The 21639-nt window shown below is 35.7% G+C and overlaps 1 protein-coding gene across 1 annotated transcript in view; it reads right to left on the bottom strand.

Annotated features, from left to right (window-relative positions):
* Positions 1 to 21639, bottom strand: part of ADGRV1 (adhesion G protein-coupled receptor V1) — a 525892-nt gene that overhangs the window by 483143 nt on the left and 21110 nt on the right. Inside the window, exons 10-16 of the mRNA XM_060091810.1 lie at positions 20485 to 20708; positions 15661 to 15787; positions 14109 to 14294; positions 13167 to 13347; positions 12285 to 12448; positions 10861 to 10984; positions 9563 to 9829 (exon numbers count right to left, since the gene is read on the bottom strand). Of these exons, the coding sequence (XP_059947793.1) occupies positions 9563 to 9829; positions 10861 to 10984; positions 12285 to 12448; positions 13167 to 13347; positions 14109 to 14294; positions 15661 to 15787; positions 20485 to 20708 (1273 nt within the window). The remainder of the gene's footprint in view (positions 1 to 9562; positions 9830 to 10860; positions 10985 to 12284; positions 12449 to 13166; positions 13348 to 14108; positions 14295 to 15660; positions 15788 to 20484; positions 20709 to 21639) is intronic.

Genomic DNA, 21639 nt, shown 5'->3' with positions numbered 1-21639 from the left:
TGAAAATTAGACGAGGACAACACCTAAAACTAAAATTAGAGAAACAGAAATACGTGGCAAACCAGCACATTAAAAATAATTTATATAAATATACAACTGTACTCAACCTTACTTGATAATATTAGCAAATGGAAAGAGGAAAAAAACATAAAAACAGACAGTAAATCACTATATAGAAAATCCTGACATTATGCAGGAATAAAATAACTTAAAATATATCATAAAATCTAACAAAAACAAATAAAACAAGAACGCCTAATTTTGGCAGGGTTCTGCTATAATGTACATTTGTTATGCAACATGTCATAGGTGGTATTGAAAATAATGGAGAGGAAGGGGAATAGGAAGAAAGACACAAATAGAGAGACAAAGGAATAGGGAGAATGATAAACACAGCACAAACAAAAATTAAGTGATGTCTTTCTTTTCCTCTTCTTCTTTCTTAATATTTCAGTCTAAGAGGTAGAGCACAACGTAGGCATGCATGCTGTGAGTTAGGGATATGACACCACAGTGACCCAACACAAGGTTAGAGCTCACACAGGGTAAGGAAGACATCTCCAACAGAGAAAAGCTTGGGGTTTGATGTTGGAGTCTGAATGGAGTGGGAGGGCATCCACATGAGGGTAGGGGGTTGGCCTAGAGCAGGAAGCTAGAACACTACTGCAGTAAGAAAAGCAGACTCATTGTGGGAAGAAGGTAAACGGAGCAATGGGAAAGTGGTTACACACAAGGTGAATTAATCAAATAAGTAAATATATTGATATTAAAGATAATGGGAGCTGGATTTCTCATTACCGGGGAGGAAGAGATAAATACGAAAACTAGAATGAAACTTGTGATACTGGATAGAAATGGAGACCCTAGGTGAACTAACGGTCTTCAATGTATACAGCTGGGTACAGAACTACAGATGTTAATGTGTGTGTGTATATACATAAATTCATACATACATACATATATTCCCTATCTCTTTAAGAGGGCCTTAGGAGGACCATAAACTCAATAATAATTAGCATACCTAGTGCCGAGGTCCTGTTTTCTACTTAACATTCTTGGGCTTTCCCTGGCAGCGCAGTGGTTAAAAATCCACCTACCAATGCAGGGGACACGGGTTCAAGCCCTGGTCTGGGAAGATCCCACATGCCGCGGAGCAACTAAGCCCGTGCACCACAACTACTGAGCCTGCGCACTAGAGCCTGCAAGCCACTATTGAGTCTGTGCACCACAACTACTGAGCCTTTCCTCTAGAGCCCGTGAGCCACAACTACTGAGGCCTGCACGCCTAGAGACCATGCACCGCAACAAGAGAAGCCACCGCAATGAGAAGCCCATGCACCGCAACAAAGAGTAGCCCCTGCTCACTGCAACTAGAGAAAGCCTCCATGCAGCAACAAAGACCCAACGCAGCCAAAAAATAATAATAATAATAAAATAAATAAATAACATTCCTCACTAAGAGGAGTCAGGGCTTCTTGAAAAAATGACTGATTTCAGGGTTTTGACAGGAAAATTGGAGTCTGGACTAGCTTGCTGTTCCAGGAAGTAAGAAAATGCTCACAGTATAATAGGGACAGGTCACAAAGACAAAAAAGTCATCTTGAACAGGCTACCACTGCCCAAATCTGGGACAATTTGACCATCAGAGTAAATAACGATAGCGAAATAGGGCGAGTAGTTAGTTGTTAGTGTCAGTTGCTCGGCGGTGGTGGCTGCAGTCACCATGAAGGGTACTGGACGGCAGGCGAAGGTGGTCACCGTGGCGGTGTGTGAGCCCCTCAGATGATGAGGTCATCTGCAATAAAATTCCTGAGACACCTTCAAGATGGCGAAGCAGTATCATGTGGAGATGACCTTCCTCCCCACAAATACATCAGAAATACATCTACATATGGAACAACTCCTAGAGAACACGTACTGAACGCTGGCAGAAGACCTCAGACTTCACAAAAGATAATTTTTTTTTCCTTTTTCTCTTTTTGTAAGTGTGTATGTGTATGCTTTTTTGTGTGATTTTGTCTGTGTAGCTTTGCTTTTACCATTTGACCTACGGTTCCATCTCTCCTGTTTTTCCTTAGTATAGCTCTTAGCGCTTGTTATCATTGGTGGATTTGTTTTTTGGTTTGGTGGCTCTCTTCTTTCTTTCTTTTTTCTTTTTTTAATTACTTTTTAATTTTTTTATTTTTAATAATTTTTTTATTTTTTATTTTTTATTTTAATAACTTTATTTCTTTTTATTTATTTTTTCTTTCTTTTTTTTCTCCTTTTTTTTCTGAGCCATGTGGCTGACAGGGTCTTGGTGCTCCGGCTGGGTGTCAGACCTGAGCCTCTGAGGTGGGAGAGCTGAATTGAGGATACTGGTCCACCAGAGACCTCCCGGCTCCATGTAATATCAAGTGGCGAAAGCTCTCCCAGAGAGCTCCATCTCAACACTAAGACCCAGCTCCACTCCACAAAGAGCAAGCTACAGTGCTGGACACCCTATGCCAAACAACTAGCAAGACAGGAACACAACCCCACCCATTAGCAGAGAGGCTGCCTAAAATCATAATAAGGTCACAAACACCCGAAAACACACCACCGGACGCAGTTCTGCCCACCAGAAAGATGAGATCCAGACTCATCTACCAGAACACAGGCACCAGTCCCCTCCACCAGGAAGCCTACACAACCTACAGAACCAACCTTAGCCATTGGGGGCAGACACCAAAAACAATGGGAACTACAAACCTGCAGTATGCGAAAAGGAGACCCCAAACACAGTAAGTTAAGCAAAATGAGAAGACAGAGAAACAGCAGATGAAGGAGCAAGATAAAAACCCACCAGACCAAACAAATGAAGAGGAAACAGGCAGTCTACCTGAAAAAGAGTTCAGAGTAATGATACTAAAGATGATCCAAAATCTTGGAAATAGAATGGAGAAAAAACAAGAAACGTTTAACAAGGACCTAGAACTAAAGAGCAAACAATGATGAACAGCATAAAAAATGAAATCAAAAATTCTCTAGAAGGAATCAATAGCAGAATAACTGAGGCAGAAGAACGGATAAGTGACCTGGAAGATAAAATAGTGGAAATAACTACCACAGAGCAGAATAAAGAAAAAAGAATAAAAAGAATTGAGGACACTCTCAGAGACGTCTGGGACAACATTAAATGCACTAACATTCTAATTATAGGGGTCTCAGAAGAAGAAGAGAAAAAGAAAGGGACTGAGAAAATATTTGAAGAGATTATAGTTGAAAAATTCCCTAATATGGGAAAGGAAATAGTCAATTAACTCCAGGAAGCGCAGAGAGTCCCATACGGATAAATCCAAGGAGAAACATGCTAAGTCACATACTAATCAAACTATCAAAAATCAAATACAAAGAAAAAATATTAAGAGCACCAAGGGAAAAACAACAAATAACATACAAGGGAATCCCCATAAGGTTAACAGATGATCTTTCAGCAGACACTCTGCAAGCCAGAAGGGAGTGGCAGGACATATTTAAAGTGATGAAAGGGAAAAACCTATAATCAAGATTACTCTTCCCAGCAAGGATCTCATTCAGATTCAATGGAGAAATTAAAACTTTTACAGACAAACAAGCAAAAGCTAAGAGAATTCAGCACCACCAAACCAGCTTTACAACAAATGCTAAAGGAACTTCTCTAGGCAGGAAACACAAGAGAAGGAAAAGACCTACAATAACAAACCAAAAATAATTAAGAAAATGGAAATAGGAACATACATATCGATAACGACCTTAAATGTAAATGGATTAAATGCTCCAACCAAAAGACATAGACTGGCTGAATGGATACAAAAACAAGACCCATATATATGCTGTCTACAAGAGACCGACTTCAGACCTAGGGACACATACAGACTGAAAGTGAGGGGATGGAAAAAGGTATTCCATGCAAACGGAAATCAAAAAAAGTTAAGTAGCAATTCTCATATCAGACAAAATAGACTTAAAGATTATTACAAAAAGAGACAAGGAAAGACACTACGTAATGATCAAGGGATCGGTCCAAGAAGAAGATTTAACAGTTGTAAATATTTATGAACCCAACACAGGAGTACCTCAATACATAAGGCAAATGCTAACAGCTATAAAAGGGGAAATTGACAGTAACACAATCATAGTAGGGGACTTTAACACCTCACCTTCACCAATGGACAGATCATCAAATTGAAAATACATAAGGAAACACAAGATTTAAATGATACTTTAAATGAGATGGACTTAATTGATATTTACAGAACATTCCATCCAAAAAACAACAGAATACACTTTCTTCTCAAGTGCTCATGGAACACTCTCCAGGATAGATCATATCTGGGGTCACAAATCAAGCCTTGCTAAATTTAAGAAAATTGAAATCATATCAAGTATCTTTTCCAACCACAATGCTATGACACTAGGTATCAATTATAGGAAAAAATCTGTAAAAAATACAAACACATGGAGGCTAAACAATACAGTATTAAAAAACCAAGAGATTGGGCTTCCCTGGTGGCGCAGTGGTTGAGAGTCTGCCTGCCAATGCAGGGGACGCGGGTTCGTGCCCCGGTCCGGGAAGATCCCACATGCCGCGGAGAGGCTGGGCCCGTGAGCCGTGGCTGCTGAGCCTGCGCGTCCGGAACCTGTGATCCGCAGCAGGAGAGGCCCCAGCAGTGAGAGGCCCGCGTACCGCAAAAAAAAAAAAAAAAAAAAAAAAAACAAGAGATTACTGAAGAAATCAAAACAATACCTAGAAACAAATGACAATGAAAACACGATGACCCAAAACCTATGGGATGCAGCAAAAGCAGTTCTAAGAGGGAAGTTTATACCAATACAATCCTACCTCAAGAAACAAGAAACACCTCAAATAAACAACACTTAAAGCAATTAGAGAAAGAAGAACCAAAAAAAACCCCTAAAGTTAGCAAAAGGAAAGACATCATAAAGATCAGAGCAGGGCCTCCCTGGTGGCGCAGTGGTTAAGAGTCCGCCTGCCGATGCAGGGGATACGGGTTCGTGCCCCGGTCTGGGAGGATCCCATATGCCGCGGAGCGGCTGGGCCCGTGAGCCATGGCCGCTGGGCCTGCGCATCCGGAGCCTGTGCTCCGCAACGGGAGAGGCCACAACAGTGAGAGGCCCGCATACCGCAAAAAGAAAAAAAAAAAAAAAAAAAAAAGATCAGAGCAGAAATAAATGAAAAAGAAATGAAGGAAATGATAGCAAAGATCAATAAAATGAAAAACTGATTCTTTGATAAACAAAATTAATAGACCATTACCCAGACTCATCAAGAAAAAAAGGGAGAAGACTCAAATCAATAGAATTAGAAATGAAAAAGGAGAAGTAACAACTGACACTGCAGAAATACAAAGAATCATGAGATAGTACTACAAGCAACTCTATGCCAATAAAATGGACAACCTGGAAGAAACGGACAAATTCTTAGAAAAGCACAACCTTCTGAAACTGAACCAGGAAGAAATAGAAAATATAAAGAGACCAATCACAAGCACTGAAATTGAAACTGTGATTAAAAATCTTCCAGCAAAGAAAAGCTTAGGACTTGATGGTTTCACAGGCATATTCTATCAAACATTTAGAGAAGAGCTAACACCTAAACTTCTCAAACTCTTACAAAATATAGCAGAGGGAGGAACACTCCCAAACTCATTCTATGAGGCCGCCATCACCCTGATACCAAAATCAGACAAAGATATCACAAAGAAAGAAAACTACAGGTCAGTATCACTGATGAACACAGATGCAAAAATCCTCAACAAAATACTAGCAAACAGAATCCAACAGCACATTAAAAGGATCATACACCAGGATCAAGTGGAGTTTATCCAAGGAATGCAAGGATTCTTCAATATACGCAAATCAATCAATGTGATACATCATACTAACCAACTGAAGGAGAAAAACCATATGATCATCTCAATAGTTGCAGAAAAAGCTTTTGACAAAATTCAACACCCATTTATGATAAATACCCTCCAGAAAGTAGGCACAAAGGGAACTTACCTCAACATAATAAAGGCCATATATGACAAACCCACAGCCAACATCGTTCTCAATAGTGGAAAACTGAAACCATTTCCTCTAAGATCAGGAACAAGACAAGGATGTCCACTCTCACCACTATTATTCAACATAGTTTTGGAAGTTTTAGCCACAGTAATCAGAGAAGAAAAAGAAATAAAAGGAATTCAAATCCGAAAAGAAGAAGTAAAACTGTCACTGTTTGCAGATGACATGATAATATACAGAGAGAATCCTAAAGATGCTACCAGAAAACTACTAGAGCTAATCAATGAATTTGGTAGAGTAGCAGGATAGAAAATTAGTGCACAGAAATCTCTTGCATTCCTATACACTAATGATGATGAAAAATCTGAAAGAGGAATTAAGGAAACACTCTCATTTACTACTGCAACAAAAAGAATAATACCTAGCAATAAACCTACCTAAGGAGACAAAAGACCTGTATGCAGAAAACTATAAGACACTGATAAAAGAAATTAATAATGATACAAACAGATTGAGAGATATACCATGTTCTTGAAGAATCAACATTGTGAAAATGACTATACTACACAAAGCAATCTACAGATTCAATGCAATCCCTATCAAACTACCACTGGCATTTTGCACAGAACTAGAACAAAAAATTTCACAATTTGTATGGAAACACAAAAGACCCCGAATAGCCAAAGCAATCTTGAGAAAGAAAAACGGAGCTGGAGGAATCAGGCTCCCTGACTTCAGACTACACTACAAAGCTACAGTAATCAAGACAGTATGGTACTGGCACAAAAACAGAAATACAGATCAGTGGAACAGGATAGAAAGCCCAGAGATAAATCCCCACACCTATGGTCACCTTATTTTTGATAAAGGAGGCAAGAATATACAATGGAGAAAAGACAGCCTCTTCAATAAGTGGTGCTGGGAAAAATGGACAGCTACATGTAAAAGAATGAAATTAGAACACTCCCTAACATCATACACAAAAATGAACTCAAAATGGATTAAAGATCTAAGTGTAAAGCCAGACACTATACAACTCTTAGAGGAAAACATAGGCAGAACACTCTATGATATAAATCACAGCAAGATCCTTTCTGACCCACCTCCTAGAGAAATGGAAGTAAAACAAAAATAAACAAATGGGACCTAATGCAACTTAAAAGCTTCTTCGCAGCAAAGGAAAACATAAACAAGACGAAAAGACAACCTTCAGAATGGGAGAAAATATTTGCAAATGAAGCAACTGACAAAGGATTAATCTCCAAAACATACAAGCAGCTCATGCAGTTCAATATCAAAAAAACAAACAACCCCATCCAAAAATGGGTAGAAGACCTAAACAGACATTTCTCCAAAGAAGATATACAGATTGCCAAGAAACATGACAGGATGCTCAACACCACTAATCATTACAGAAATGCAAATCAAAACTACAATGACATATCACCTCATACCAGTCAGAATGGCCATCATCAAAAAATCTACAATAAATGCTGGAGAGGGGGTGAAGAAAAGAGAACCCTCTTGCACTGTTGGTGGGAATGTAAATTTATACAGCCACTATGGAGAACAATATGGTGGTTCCTTAAAAATCTAAAAATATAACTACCATACGACCCAGCAATCCCACTACTGGGCACATACCCTGAGAAAACCATAATTCAAAAAGAGTCATGTACCACAATGTTCACTGCACCTCTGTTTACAATAGCCAGGACACGGAAGCAACCTAAGTGTCCGCTGACAGATGTATGGATAAAGAAGATGTGGCACATACAGACAATGGAATATTACCCAGCCATAAAAAGAAACGAAATTGAGTTATTTGTAGTGACGTGGATGGACCTAGAGTCTGTTATACAGAGTGAAGTTAGGTCAGAAAGAGAAAAACAAATACCGTATGCTAACACATATATATGGAATCTAAAAAAAAAAAAAGAACCTAGGGGCAGGACAGGAATGAAGACCCAGATGTAAAGAATGGACTTGAGGACGTGGGGAGGGGGAAGGGTAAGCTGGGACAACGTGAGAGAGTGGCATGGACATATATACACTACCAAATGTGAAACAGATAGCTAATGGGAAGCAGCCACATAGCACAGGGAGATCAGCTCGGTGCTTTGTGACCACCTAGATGGGTGGGATAGAGAGGGTGGGAGGGAGACTCAAGAGGGAGGAGATATGGGGATACATGTATACGTATAGCTGATTCCCTTTGTTATAAAGCGGAAACTAACACACTGTAAAGCAATTATACTCTAAAGATGTTAAAAAAAATGATAGCGAAATATAACCCACTGCATTAAACAGAAATCCTGAGTCCATACTGATAAATATATCAATGAAAAAATTGGAGGTTTGATGAGTAACAGGATATTTACATAAACTATCTCCCCCACAAAATATTTATTAATTACAAAGGAACAAAAAGTACAGTAGAGAAGCCTGGCAGTCACCACCTAAACTGTGGTCAAAGTAAACATGGCAGTAAAGGGACAAAACAAAATCATGTGCCAACAGAAGGGATATAATGGGAACACAGAATTACATCTATGAAATTCCTGCCAAGGATGCAAAGCCTGAATCTAATCATGAGGAACATCAAACAAACCAAAATGAAGGACATTCAACAAAATAACTGCCCTGTAATCTTCTATATTATAAAGGTCAAGCAAGTCAAGGAAAGACTCTATTCCGGACTGAAGAGATTAAGAGACACAGCAATTAAATGCAATGCATGATTTAGGAAAGGATCATTTTTGCTAGAAAGGACATTGTTGGGAAAACTGGAGAAATCTGAATGGGGTGTGAGGCAATAATTGTATTAATGTTAACCTGATTTCAATGGTTATATTGTGGTTATGTAGGAAAATGTCCCAGTATATAGGAAAAAACACACTCGCGTATTCAGGGGTGACGGAGTATCATGTCTTCTTAATCTAAAAGATTAAGGAAAAAAATAACTCTATTTACTCTTAAAAGAATAAAATAAATACCAAAATAAGCTATATTCCCTCTACTTTACTAAAGATGGGGTCAAAACATTCTCAGGACCCATATAATGGGGACAAAACAGCCTGCTTCATTTATACCATGGAGAAGAAGGAATTTCCCCTCCTGAAAATTGTCATGCATTGTGGCTGTAGAGCCAACTGGGCTCAAGTCACCCCCAGAATGCAGCTTCCCAACCACTATGCCCAGCACCCTGCTAGGAGGGAAGAGACTACAGATGCCCTAAGCCCTTGGATGAGTAGAAAAGACTTAGGGTAGCTTTAGCTAAAAGATTTCTATTCCTCATATAATAATAACATAATTTTCTATGTGTGCTGTATTGTGAAAAAAGATTAAGAATAATGACGTAGAGTATACCAGGTACACAAAGTCTCAACACATATATTTCTCAACCCTTCCCTCAAGAAAGCAATGAAATAAACAATTTTGCTCTTGAACAATCCCAGGTGACAGTTAAATACTTAATGTCATCTCATAAAAGCACTGAAAAACAGATATGCCATAAATGTAATTTATTTACCTGTTGAATTAAAGAGGATTATATAAAAGGACTCATCTGTTTCTGGGATATCATCTTCATTAACGAATACAGATATGTTTTGCTCTCTACTTCCAACTGCAAAAACAAGCATTTCTCCTTTTTCAATGGGAACAAAGTCCCCCTCTCTGGCGGTAGCCTTTCCATCCATGGTAGCATATTGGACGGTACAGGCAACATCAACAGATCCATTTCTGAGAACTATAAAGTCAGCAGTCTCACCTTCCCGAACCCTCACTACACGAGGTTCTGAAATATTCATAAAGAAAAGAAGAAACGTGTGAGCTTTTCTGATTCCATCTACATATTTTCAGATCACATATGTTTCTCCCGGCCCCCCACAAGAAATGACCTCCACTGTGTCTTTACTTAAAGACTCAGCTCTGATCCCAACGCCTACATGAGGTTCTCCTCTGATTACTTCTAGTCAATGGCCTTCCTCTTGCCTTGACTCCTATGGAATCCATTTTCTTCAACACCCAATTTGTCAGTAAATTACATAGTGTCTGGAATCCTCTGCCTACTGTTTCATACACTTTATTTTCAAATTTAGACCATAAGTTCCTTGAGAATAGGCCCAGATATCTTAGGTTTTATTTTTGCCACTTCTTCTACAGGGTTAGTAGAAGACTGAACACAGGACTAACTCATTAAGTACATGTTAACTGAAGGTTAAAATATAAATCAATAATACTCAAGAGGTTTAAGAGTCCTACAGTTATAAATTGAACATCTTGCAAAAATGATTTAAGAAAGAATTAGATACCAATAGATTTGATACCAAATAAAACTAAAAGATGTCTCAGGTGGAAAAGACAGTTCTAAAGAAAGCATTAAAGTGGCAAAAATGGGGAAACCTTAATTTATATGTTAACTTATATGTCCATTAAATAATAGTAATTATAGTAAGTAACCATTCATTCAGTATAATATGCAGACCCTGAACTGGCTACACTGTGTACTGGAAGAGGTTATGTGGAAGAGTGTTCATTTTTGCACAATGGAAAGAAAATACCTTGGAATTTAAAAGTGGGAGGAGAACAAAGCTAATAAAATAGTAGTTATTTTATTTTATTTTTCCTTCGGAAGATCCTTAAAAGTATTTGTTAAAATGTCAAAGAGTTTGAATAATGATCATCCAAACAAATTATGAAATCCTATTTAAACAAGCAACAATTGTGCTTTATTGAAAATGTTCACTTAAAACAATTATTGAAAAAAAGTATTTTTATACTGTTCAAGAAAGATGTGATCTCACTCAAATAAGAAAGCAATACCACCTGCAAAATAAATGGGGTCATCATTTCTTCTAATCCTCAGAGTTGCAGTAGTTTTATTTCCTATTTTAGCTCCTCCAGTGGCATTAAGTAGGATAATGGTAAATTCCTCCATTTCCTCTGGAATCTTTTGGAAAATGTTACACATGCTTTTAGTCAGGTGATTTGTATAAATAATTCCACTACATATTCCTAAATTGTTTTTATCTTTTTAAAAAAAGAGCTTTATTAATAACAGTACTAATGTTCGTTTCTACTTCTGAGGCAGAACCACTCTAAATTATTCAAGTAGGCCTCAGAACCCCTCAAAATTTTAATGTACATTCATCCAAACAGTCACTTTATTTTGACTCACTATAAAATTTAATGGAAAGAGATATTTTGCCTTACATAAGTTAAAAACAGAAATACTACATAGCTTAAGTTATTTCTCTAAGAAAATAGGATATATATTGTTTTTAAGGAAAAACAATGGAACAGAAAAATAACTTTTTGACACACTTAGAACAGAATTCATAATCGTAACAAAAGCTCAGCTAGCTCTCAAACGCCCCTTACAAACTTTACTTAAGTTTCACCGAAGTACATCACAAAGACCTCATTCCCCTGTCCTAACAAGATGAGACTCCCCACATCTCTGAGCCTATATAGCTCCCCAGATGGACACTGTTTCTCTTTCTCATCCATGTAAGCTGGTCTTCTCCAGAGCCTAAAATGGAACAGTGCTGGAACTTTGTCTCTCGAGGCACAAGTGTGAAGGAAAGGAGACAGGTTTCCATACCTATTCGAAGCACAGTGTCCCTCAGAAAGGTCCACCCCATTGTTACTAACTTCTTTCTCTGCATTACCCTGAATCCACCATCCATCTGGTCCAATGTCCCGATTCTGAGAGTGCACCATAGGATACTTGGTAGATGGTGCCCTCATCCTCAAAGGGCCTAAGTACAAACCAAGTGCTTAACCTCTCTCACAAGTATGAATCCCTGATATTTGACACCTACACAGTGTCACCAGTGACTATGAGTTCTAAGAGTTAAAAATGCCTTCAGGGAAACCAAAAGTAATATTTCTATTTTGGCTTATAGTCAGACATTATCACACATGAGTTCTTTAGAGGGGTCCCCAATCCCCGGGCCACGGCCGCCTGTTAGGAACTGGGCCACACAGCAGGAGGTGAGCGGCAGGTGAGCAAGAGAAGCTTCATCAGCCGCTCCCCATCGCTCACATTACCGTCTGAACCATCCCCTGCCCAACCCCACCCCCATCAGTGGAAAAACTGTCTTCCACAAAACCGGTCCCTGGTGCCAAAAAGGTTGGGGACTGCTGCTTTATCACATATTCTCATGACAAAGTAAATTACCAGATGTTTAATTATTTTTAAAAATAATTATTAAACAAAAAAAGAGAGTTATTTGTGTAACATTTACCTCATCTGGAAGGGAGTAAATGGTGATATTTTTTGAAAATTCCTGATCTCCAAAGAAAATAGTCCCTTGGACAGGAAATACATCTTGCGTAAAGTCTGGACTAACCACCCATGATACATTAACATCACCAAAGTTGCCTCGATTTCTTATTACACCATAAACAGCTGTGAAATACAAATGGGTATAACATATATGAGCATATATTAAACAATTTGAAAATGATGAGTGAAGAAATTGTTCAAATAAAAGTAAAAATAAGCCCTCTTTTTAATAAAAACCAATTATTTCCTTAGCCCAGCCTCAAGGTATATATATAAATTAACCTAGTCTTCCCTCTGTAGGTATACAATTGATAAAATAAATGGACTTGATCTTTTCTATCACAGTTTGCGATTTTAAAAGTCATTCAGCAAAAGGAGCAGAATGGTGACTAATTAGGTACACCTATCACAAAGTCCTATAAGGATATTTGTTAAGGGCAGCAAGAGGAAGCTGCATACTCAAAAGTGATTTTCTTACCCAGACAGACACAGCTCTAAAAATAACCTATCAATACATCTCATTTCGTGCCACTGCAATAGTTCCCTAGCAGTAACTCTTAAAGTTTTTCCTATTTGACTCAACTCACTCTTTTGAGTGTTTGAGTTCTACCACATATGGTTAATTGAAATCAAAATATAACTGAAGTCATCATCACAATACTATGTAAGAAATAAAAATAGCAATCTTAAATATGATTTTTTAAAACACCAATTTCTGTACTACATGTAATTTCTCAGCAGTTGGACAACTAAAAATAACTATTTACTAAAGAAATAAACTAAAAATATGACTAATTTCTTCAGTAAACAGTAATAGAATATAAAAAGTAGAATAAATTACCACTATAGGTATCGTCTCCTTTACTTTCATTTATTGTAACAATTAGATCATCAGAAACAAATTCTATAATCCCATGAGGATCATCATTTTTTAGAATCGTTATGTTGACAACTGTAGCACTTCCCAACTTGCTTTTCCGTTCACCATGGCTGCTGAGGACCACCCAATAATGTTCATCCAACTAAAATGAACATGTCAAATTAGGAAAAATATAAAGTTGAAATTTTCAGAGGAAATAAAAATATATATATTCAAGAATCAGCTTTTCACAAACATGTCACTCACTGAATAAACAAAGCTGATTTTTTTTTTTAATTTTTAACACCCTTCCATCAATTAGGAGAGACATCAGATATAAGTATACATTATTCAAAAAGGGAAAAGATAAACCATGATACTATATTAAAATTGTAAGAAGATTTAACCTTATCACTGATGATCTAGTCATTTAAACTAATAAGAGTAAATAAAATAAAATTAATGTAAAAGCTACATATGCAATGGTATGCAAACATAATGGAACAATATCTGATTCCCTTAATATACAACTAAAATTTATTTCCTTTAAAAGAGTAATTTTACAGAAAAATTTCTTCAGTTCAAAACTGTATCACTGAAAGTTCAGTTAATACAGACTACATAAAATAAGGTTTAACATATATAAACCTAAAAGGAGATGAAAACTGATTACACACTGAACGTTTCACATTGTTTGGTATTGTTTTAATGTAGGACAAACGTGGACAATTCAAATTGGAATAAGTCTTACTTTGTTTTTTAAGCTTCTTTTTTTTAATTTTCCAAACATAAGCACTTCTCAATCCTTTCTTGCCCGCTTCCTTTCCTGTATCTCCTTGCCAATGTTCAAAATATTTATATTCATAATATACAAGATACTATCAACTTTCCACAAAAGCACACGGAAAAAATAAAATCCCATACCTCTGGTATTCCATCCAATCTTGTTAGCAAGGTGATTACGATCTCCCTTTCCCCAGGTTTAAATTCCAGTACCCCTGTGTTCCCATAGAATTCATTGCTATCTCTTGGCTCTATTCGGTAGTGTAGAAACTGCTTAACAAGAGCTCCCCTGGAACGGATGATGTGGAGCTCTACAGATTCTCCTTCCTTAAAAAAATCCACAAAATTCAAAAAGATACATGCACCCCAATGTTCATAGCATTATTTATAATTGCCAAGATATGAAAGCAACCTAAGTGTTCAACAACAGGTGAATGGATAAAGATGTGGTGTATATATATATATATATATATATATATATATATATATATATATATATATATGTGTGTGTGTGTATATATATATATATACACACACACATATATATATATATATACATATACACACACACACACACACACACACACACACACACACATACAATGGAATACTACTCAGACATTAAAAAGAACGAACTTTTGGGCTTCCCTAGTGGCACAGTGGTTAAGAATCTGCCTGCCAATGCAGGGGACACGGGTTCAAGCCCTGGTCTGGGAAGATCCCACATGCCGCAGAGCAACTAGGCCCGTGAGCCACAATTACTGAGCCTGCGCATCTGGAGCCTGTGCTCCACAACAAGAGAGGCCGCGATAGTGAGAGGCCCGCGCACCGTGATGAAAAGCGGCCCCCACTTGCCACAACTAGAGAAAGCCCTCGCACAGAAGCGAAGACCCAACACAGCCATAAATAAATAAATTAATTAAATAAAATTAAAAAAGAATGATCCATGCTTTAAAAAAAAAAGAACGTAATTTTGCCATTTGAAGCAACATGGATGACTTGGAGGGCATTATGCTGAATGAAGTAAGTCAGACAGAGAAAGACAAACACTGTATGTTACCACTTATATGTGGAATCTAAAAAGTACAACAAACTAGTGAATATAACAAAAAAAATAGCAGATTCAGATACAGGAACAAACTATGGTTACCAGTGGGTGGGGGGGGCAATAGAGAGGTGGGGGAGAGGAGGTACAAACTATTGGGTGTAAGACAGGCTCAAGGATATATAGTATAGCATGGGGAATACAGCCTATATTTTGTACTAACTGTAAATGGAAAGTAACCTTTCAAAACTGTATTTAAAAAAAACAAAAGAATCACACACCCTGAATTTTGGACTGAATAGGTTTTGCATCACAACTTTAAGCAGTTTGTCTAAGGCTCAGCTAGAAATGCCAATGTGTCTCTTTTTCACGTTTGTAAAATGTGAAATAGAGCACAGACCTCTTTAACTCATTGTGAAGATTAAGGGCTGTGACTACAAAGTGCTTAGAACAGGGAATAGAATATAGAAGGCCCTCATTATATGTTATCTATATGATTATAACAATAATAGTGATGATGACTGTGTTCTTGCCCGTAAAGTACCATATATAGGACAGGAAAAAAAAGTCCACAAAAGTTTAAATCTTTCGAGATTGTTCTTTTGAAGCTGTGAGTACAGAATAGATTGAACTTTCTTTAGTACTTACTTGTATAATATAGGGTCCTCTGGAAGCAGGAGAAAATTCAAAAATTCCCCCAGGATCATCATTTTCCAAAATAATTAGGTCACGGCTTGTATATCCAGATTTCAGCACTTGGTTTTCTACGTTGACCCTGGAGAAGTCAGAAGGGAAAAGTCTTACAGGCTTTGTAAGTCTTATAGACTACCTATAGTCTTACTTCTGAATTTTGAAGTCTTATTTAAAATATTTAAAACACTTCAGATAATGAATATGAAGGTTATTAGGAGGTAAAATTTAAGTTGAATTTAAGTGTGTTAAAATCACTTCAGATCAAAACAGTTTTACTGATAACATTTATGGGAGAACTTCTATTTCTAAATTCATTGGTTCTTTCATATTTGACTGAAACCAAACACTGCATATGTACCTTAAAAACACATTAATCAAAGGTTTAAATATATTTTATAAAGTAGTATCAAATTTACAAGTTTGTTTCCAGTTTTAGAAAAAGTTAATTTGTAACACGTAGTTTAAAAATAATTTAAATAAAACTGTTTTAACTTTACATACACTTGAATTTCTTTTAAAAAAAAACTCATTACATAAGATTATACTAACTGAATACAAGTTAGCTAACTGCTTGGACTAAAAGCAAGACACACTGACCAAAAATAAAATTGTGATGAGATTTTAGAAATATTTTGTGACCTTTAATATGATTCTATTCACCTTGATTTTAACCTCACGCATTTTCTTTTGCTTTATTACAAAAGAAAATGCGTGACATACATGAAAAAAATGGAATAGAATAGATCTGAGATACGTGACACGCTATAGCAATTCCTATACAAATCTCAGAAGAACATATTAAACCAAGATGTTTTTTATTTCTGATTTTTATGTTCAGCCTATAATTAGAATGATCAAAGGGACTAGGACTGTAACGCTCTGACGGTTTAAAAGCCAGCATACTCTTTGAGAATTCTCAATCCTGCAAGCTGTTCTAAACCTTTCCAAATGTCACTTTCTATTGAATCAAAAAGTACCGTTGATCAGACCTCAAAATTACAATGCAGTCACAATTAATATATAAAAAGGACAGCACACTTCCTGTGTAATAGAGAATCTGAATTAACATCCTTCCCCAGCTTTTGGAAATCTGACAGCCAATACCTAGCATACTAGTGGCCACAGAAGATATAATCCAAATAATAAGATAGTTATCCTTTTTAGATTATTAACGCAGTCATATGATTTTCATAGCAAATTTGCCCATATTTCATTTACATTGATATTTTAATTAAAATCTCCTATGTCCATATAAGCTAAGAGACAAAAAAACACGATCAGAATGTGAAATATAAAAATCCATTCTGAGCATTAAACAAATGAATTTATTTTTAATGTGCTACCCTTTTGGAAAAAGGCAAATTTTTGAAAAGTTCTTTATATGACAACTGAGAGAATGTAGGCAAGAAACTGCTTAGATGCACTCAAAAACCAATGGAAGAGATGAGTGCCCTGCTTCTGAATTCTTTGTTAAACCACAAGATTCATAAAAGATGTTAAAGTAAGAATCTCACAAGCAAAGGACACTAATTGTTCTCTTGGTTATACGTACACTATAAGGAAAGTTAAAATTTTTAAGTTCTTCAAAACATGTAATTACATAAATTCTCAAAAATTTTTATCAGATACCTTAAATGAATTCATAATTTAAAACTCTTAATACAAAAAAAAAAACACTTCATATAAGCTTATCATTAGAAGATAAAAGGACACACAAAGCATGCACAGGCAGGTGGACAAGCAAACTTTCTCAAGACTGGTAGTCATGCAGAACAGCAGCCTTGTCCAAAACATTGACTTGCAAAGCAAAATGTTGAATCACCAAAAACAAGACATTCTTTAGCACACTTACCCAAAATACACGACAAACCTTTCGGTTTCTACCCTGTCAACACAGAAAGAAGGAGGGGCGCGGGGGAGAAAGACAGAGACACTATTTGCCAAAATCTCACCAATTCTGTTAGAAATGTGAATGGCAGGGTAAAAATAAAGCTAAAGAAAGCTCTCTTTTTTCCCTCCCTCCCGCACAAGCTAGTCATATTCACTTTAAGGGAACTCTGCACACTGGGTTCTTTGCTATTCACAAATGCTAGCAAAAGGTTTGGCAGTTCCCACTTAGGGAAGATGACCCCATGACCAGCCAGCACGTCAAGACCCATTGAAGACATTCCTTTCCAGGCCTGCTCCAAGGCAGACCCATTGAAGACATTCCTTTCCAGGCCTGCTCCAAGGCGCTGGAGCCTGCCAAGCACTGTGCATGCTCACAAAACCACAGCAGCTGAGCAAATTTCATTCAGCCCAACTTTTAATTACTTAGTAGCTTTAATTAGGTTTCAAAAAAATAAAATCCCACATCCTCAGATATAAAGCCAGTTATTCTTTGAAAATATAAAAACTCTATCAGCAGAGAAATACATATCTTTCATCATTTGCATAGGAATATACTCAAGAAGCCAAAAGATATCACTGTATCTTTTAATTATGACAAATATTACTTAAATATAACTTCATATCAGGAAATCTAAACACTTTGCCAAATTCCCAATGTGCTGTATTTTTAAACAGCCTTGAAAAACATGTCAGAATGTAGAGTCGTAGTGCTTCATTTTTCGAGTCAAATAACACTATAAATAAGGAGTTGTATACTACATATATTACAATTTTTTCTGAAATAAATTGGCATAATAATATTGCTTCTGATTTGGCGAGAACTAAACAACAAAATATTTTTAATTAGTATGGTATTAAAAGCATCATAAATCATTCAGTACCAGGGCAACTTTTATCTCTATTTAATTGAAATATAGAGAATTTTCATTTGAATTTGACACTAAAAGAAAATCGTAAATGGTATCACAATAAAGTGTTAATTATTTTTTGTTGCAATATTTTATTGTAACTTACTGTAATCACAGTAGCATTCACTCATTCTTTCATTTTAGTTTTGTTAAAAATTTGCAAAATTGAGATTTTGACAAAATACGAGATTGTCACATTTATTTAATTAAATGTCTTAGAACACTGAATTGTAATTTGTTCATGCACAACTGAGATAATACAAGTATGCACTAGTTACTAATTGCATTAAAACATTTTAGTATAAATTTGAACTAATTTCTTCTGCTTGAAAAGAGAGGAACCATTAATTTCTGAAATTCTCTGCCCCATGGTTTATACTTTCTTGTGTACTGCCTTAACCCAAAGGAAAGAGAGAGAGAAAAAATACTTTAAAATTATATTTAGTTAATTTCAAAGATTTACATGATAAGGTTGAAAATGACTATTTTGAAAGAATATGAAGAATAGTCACTTATGAACTTGCAGAGGTATAATTTAAATCATTCTTTAGACATTTAGTTCAGAGCAGAAACTCACAGCTTAGCTAACAAAGTTTCTATAGATTGCTACCTCTTTGGTTAATAATTGCTGTTCATTTTTCTTTAGTTTGTTTTTAAGACTGTCCACTGATTTAATAAGTACTCAAATCTAACTTAAGGGAAAAAAGCACACAAGTGAAAAACTAATAATTTTCAGTTTACATTTCATTACATTTCACCAATTTTTTCATCATATGAAATATATTTCCTTAAGATTTAATGGAAAATATATATTAAAACCATAAGTCATTTAGACTGTGCATGTGTATTTGTGTTTGTGTGTGTGTGTGTGTTGTATTTGGTTTTTGCTTTTTTTTGTTGTTCGCTTATTTTGTTTTGTCTTAATTTTTATGTTAAGAAAAAGGAAGAAAACACAATGTGGTACTGAAAGCACACAAAATGAACAGCAGACATGCAACAGATTTGTTCCCTATATTCTGAATTTTTCTTCCACATAAAAATAAAAACAACTACTCATAAGGTTTATAAAATGTTTACACAATACATCAACATAGAAAAACCTACAAGAGACTGAAAGTAAAATTTGGAGAGGACCAGGGGTTACATAAAATAATTATTACTACTTCAGTCCTGATTAAAACAGTATAAAATAACATGTATTGATTCATCTATGAATTTTATTGTTTCTAAAATAAAAATTTTGCAAAGCCCTCAAGTCACATGTTAACCTTCTTTAATATGTATCAACTTTAATATAGAGACCTGTAGTAGATAACCTTGGTTTCAATTTTTTAAATTAACATCAGTTAAGCACAGTAGTTTTTTATTTTGAGAATGTTCTGAATCGCTGAAAAAAAATTTCTTTGAGAGACTGTGATATTTTCTTGATATAAATTACTTACTGAGAAATGTTAACTAAATCCTTATTATTACTTAAAAATACCCCTTAAATTTTATTATTTTTTATTCTCTGGAAAATTAGTATTATTTAATGTTAAATTCCATGTAAAAAAGAGAATTTCATTATATGAAGATTAACATTTTCTTTTTACTCACTCAAAAAAGCTCTAATCCAGTTCCCTGATGAACATGAAGCCAGCAGAGATGTTTGCCTAACCTAACATTTTGGATTTGCTGCTGCCTATTTTTTGAACATAGCAACATATTAGCTATGCTTAAGATGTATCTAATACCTTCCATAAATTCTCTATGTAATGTTTCTTCATGATAAATAGCAGGGTAAGAGTTCACTATGTTATAACAGTCTAACCAGAAGCCATCAACAAACAGCAGAAAAGTCAGAAGAAGGTCAGCATGACGTTATCTAGTTAGTTTTTTCTTTTTACTTTATGTGGAGGAAAGAATTAAAACAAGAAACAAAATTATTTCAGAGAATGTGAACATATAAATGTCACTAAACATTACCTAAATGGGTTATTACCTGTCTAGAGAAAGTGTTACCGTCTCATTCATTTCTGGTATGTCATCAGCTTTGACAGTAATGTTGATTGTTGTGTCACTTTGCCCAGATAAAAACACAACAGAGCCATTAAAGGGTCCTATATCATCCAGGGTCACTGCTTTTGAATTAAAGCCAGAGGGCTTCAAGCTCCAATAGACAGTAGCCTCGCCATCAGTTCCATCCCGATGTAAGGGAATGCATACCTTATAAAAAGAAAACAGAACAAGTTCTTCTGAAATACATGCTCACAAATTACATAAGCTTTTCAGTTAGTGCATACACTTGTTATATGAATATGTTTATGTATTGTGCATAGAGAAGTGAACAATTAAAATGATATTAAAAGCACAATTGAACAAGCTTCTCTTTAAGTATGATGATAATTTCAGATCTGAATATTTTATATTAGTTTTTGCTAATCAAATTTCTCTACTAAATTTCCCCCACCCAAAAACACGCCTAACCTGGGATTTGTCTTAAAAAAAAGACTTCATTTTAAAAGCCAAAGAACCATGAAAACCACAGAACAATGGCTAAAGAATAAATTTACATCAGAGGTTCTCTGAAAAAAAGAATTAATTTAATATCACAATACAAACTGAAAAATAAGCTTTTGTGACTAAATCTGGGAAGTACACAGTGATGTCAAATGCATCCTAACGTGATAGGGGGCAAAATAAGAAAATAATAATACAAATAAGAAATGTTTCTAACCAACACAACAAATGCAGCAGAAACAAAATCAGATGCTCAAATCATGGCTCTGGGTTACCCTGGGCAAGTTACTTAACCTCTCTGACCTCAATTTCCACATGTGAAATGAAGCTAGTGGTTCCCTATTTTGCAAGTTCCTGGTGAAGATTAAAGTGTCTCTCCATAGCATGAGCTAAATAAATGGAAACTATTATAATAATTCTGAAACAAATTGTATTTGGTAGTTTTGTTTAAGTGCAGCACATTTTAAATACGTATAAGAAAAGGATCACTGAAGATCATAATGAAGTTTTTTTTCAAACAAAGAATGTAAACAAATATTTAATAGTATATAATGCTATTCTTTTTAAGTGCCTTAAAAAGGTATCCTCTGCTCTTTGCCCTTGAACATAGGCCATCTTGAAAAACATGGAAGATATT

Source organism: Mesoplodon densirostris, chromosome 3 (genome assembly GCF_025265405.1).
Source record: "Mesoplodon densirostris isolate mMesDen1 chromosome 3, mMesDen1 primary haplotype, whole genome shotgun sequence".
Lineage (NCBI taxonomy): Eukaryota > Metazoa > Chordata > Mammalia > Artiodactyla > Ziphiidae > Mesoplodon > Mesoplodon densirostris.
Note: the sequence above shows the minus strand (reverse complement) of the source record. Positions and strands in the feature narration are given on the sequence as shown.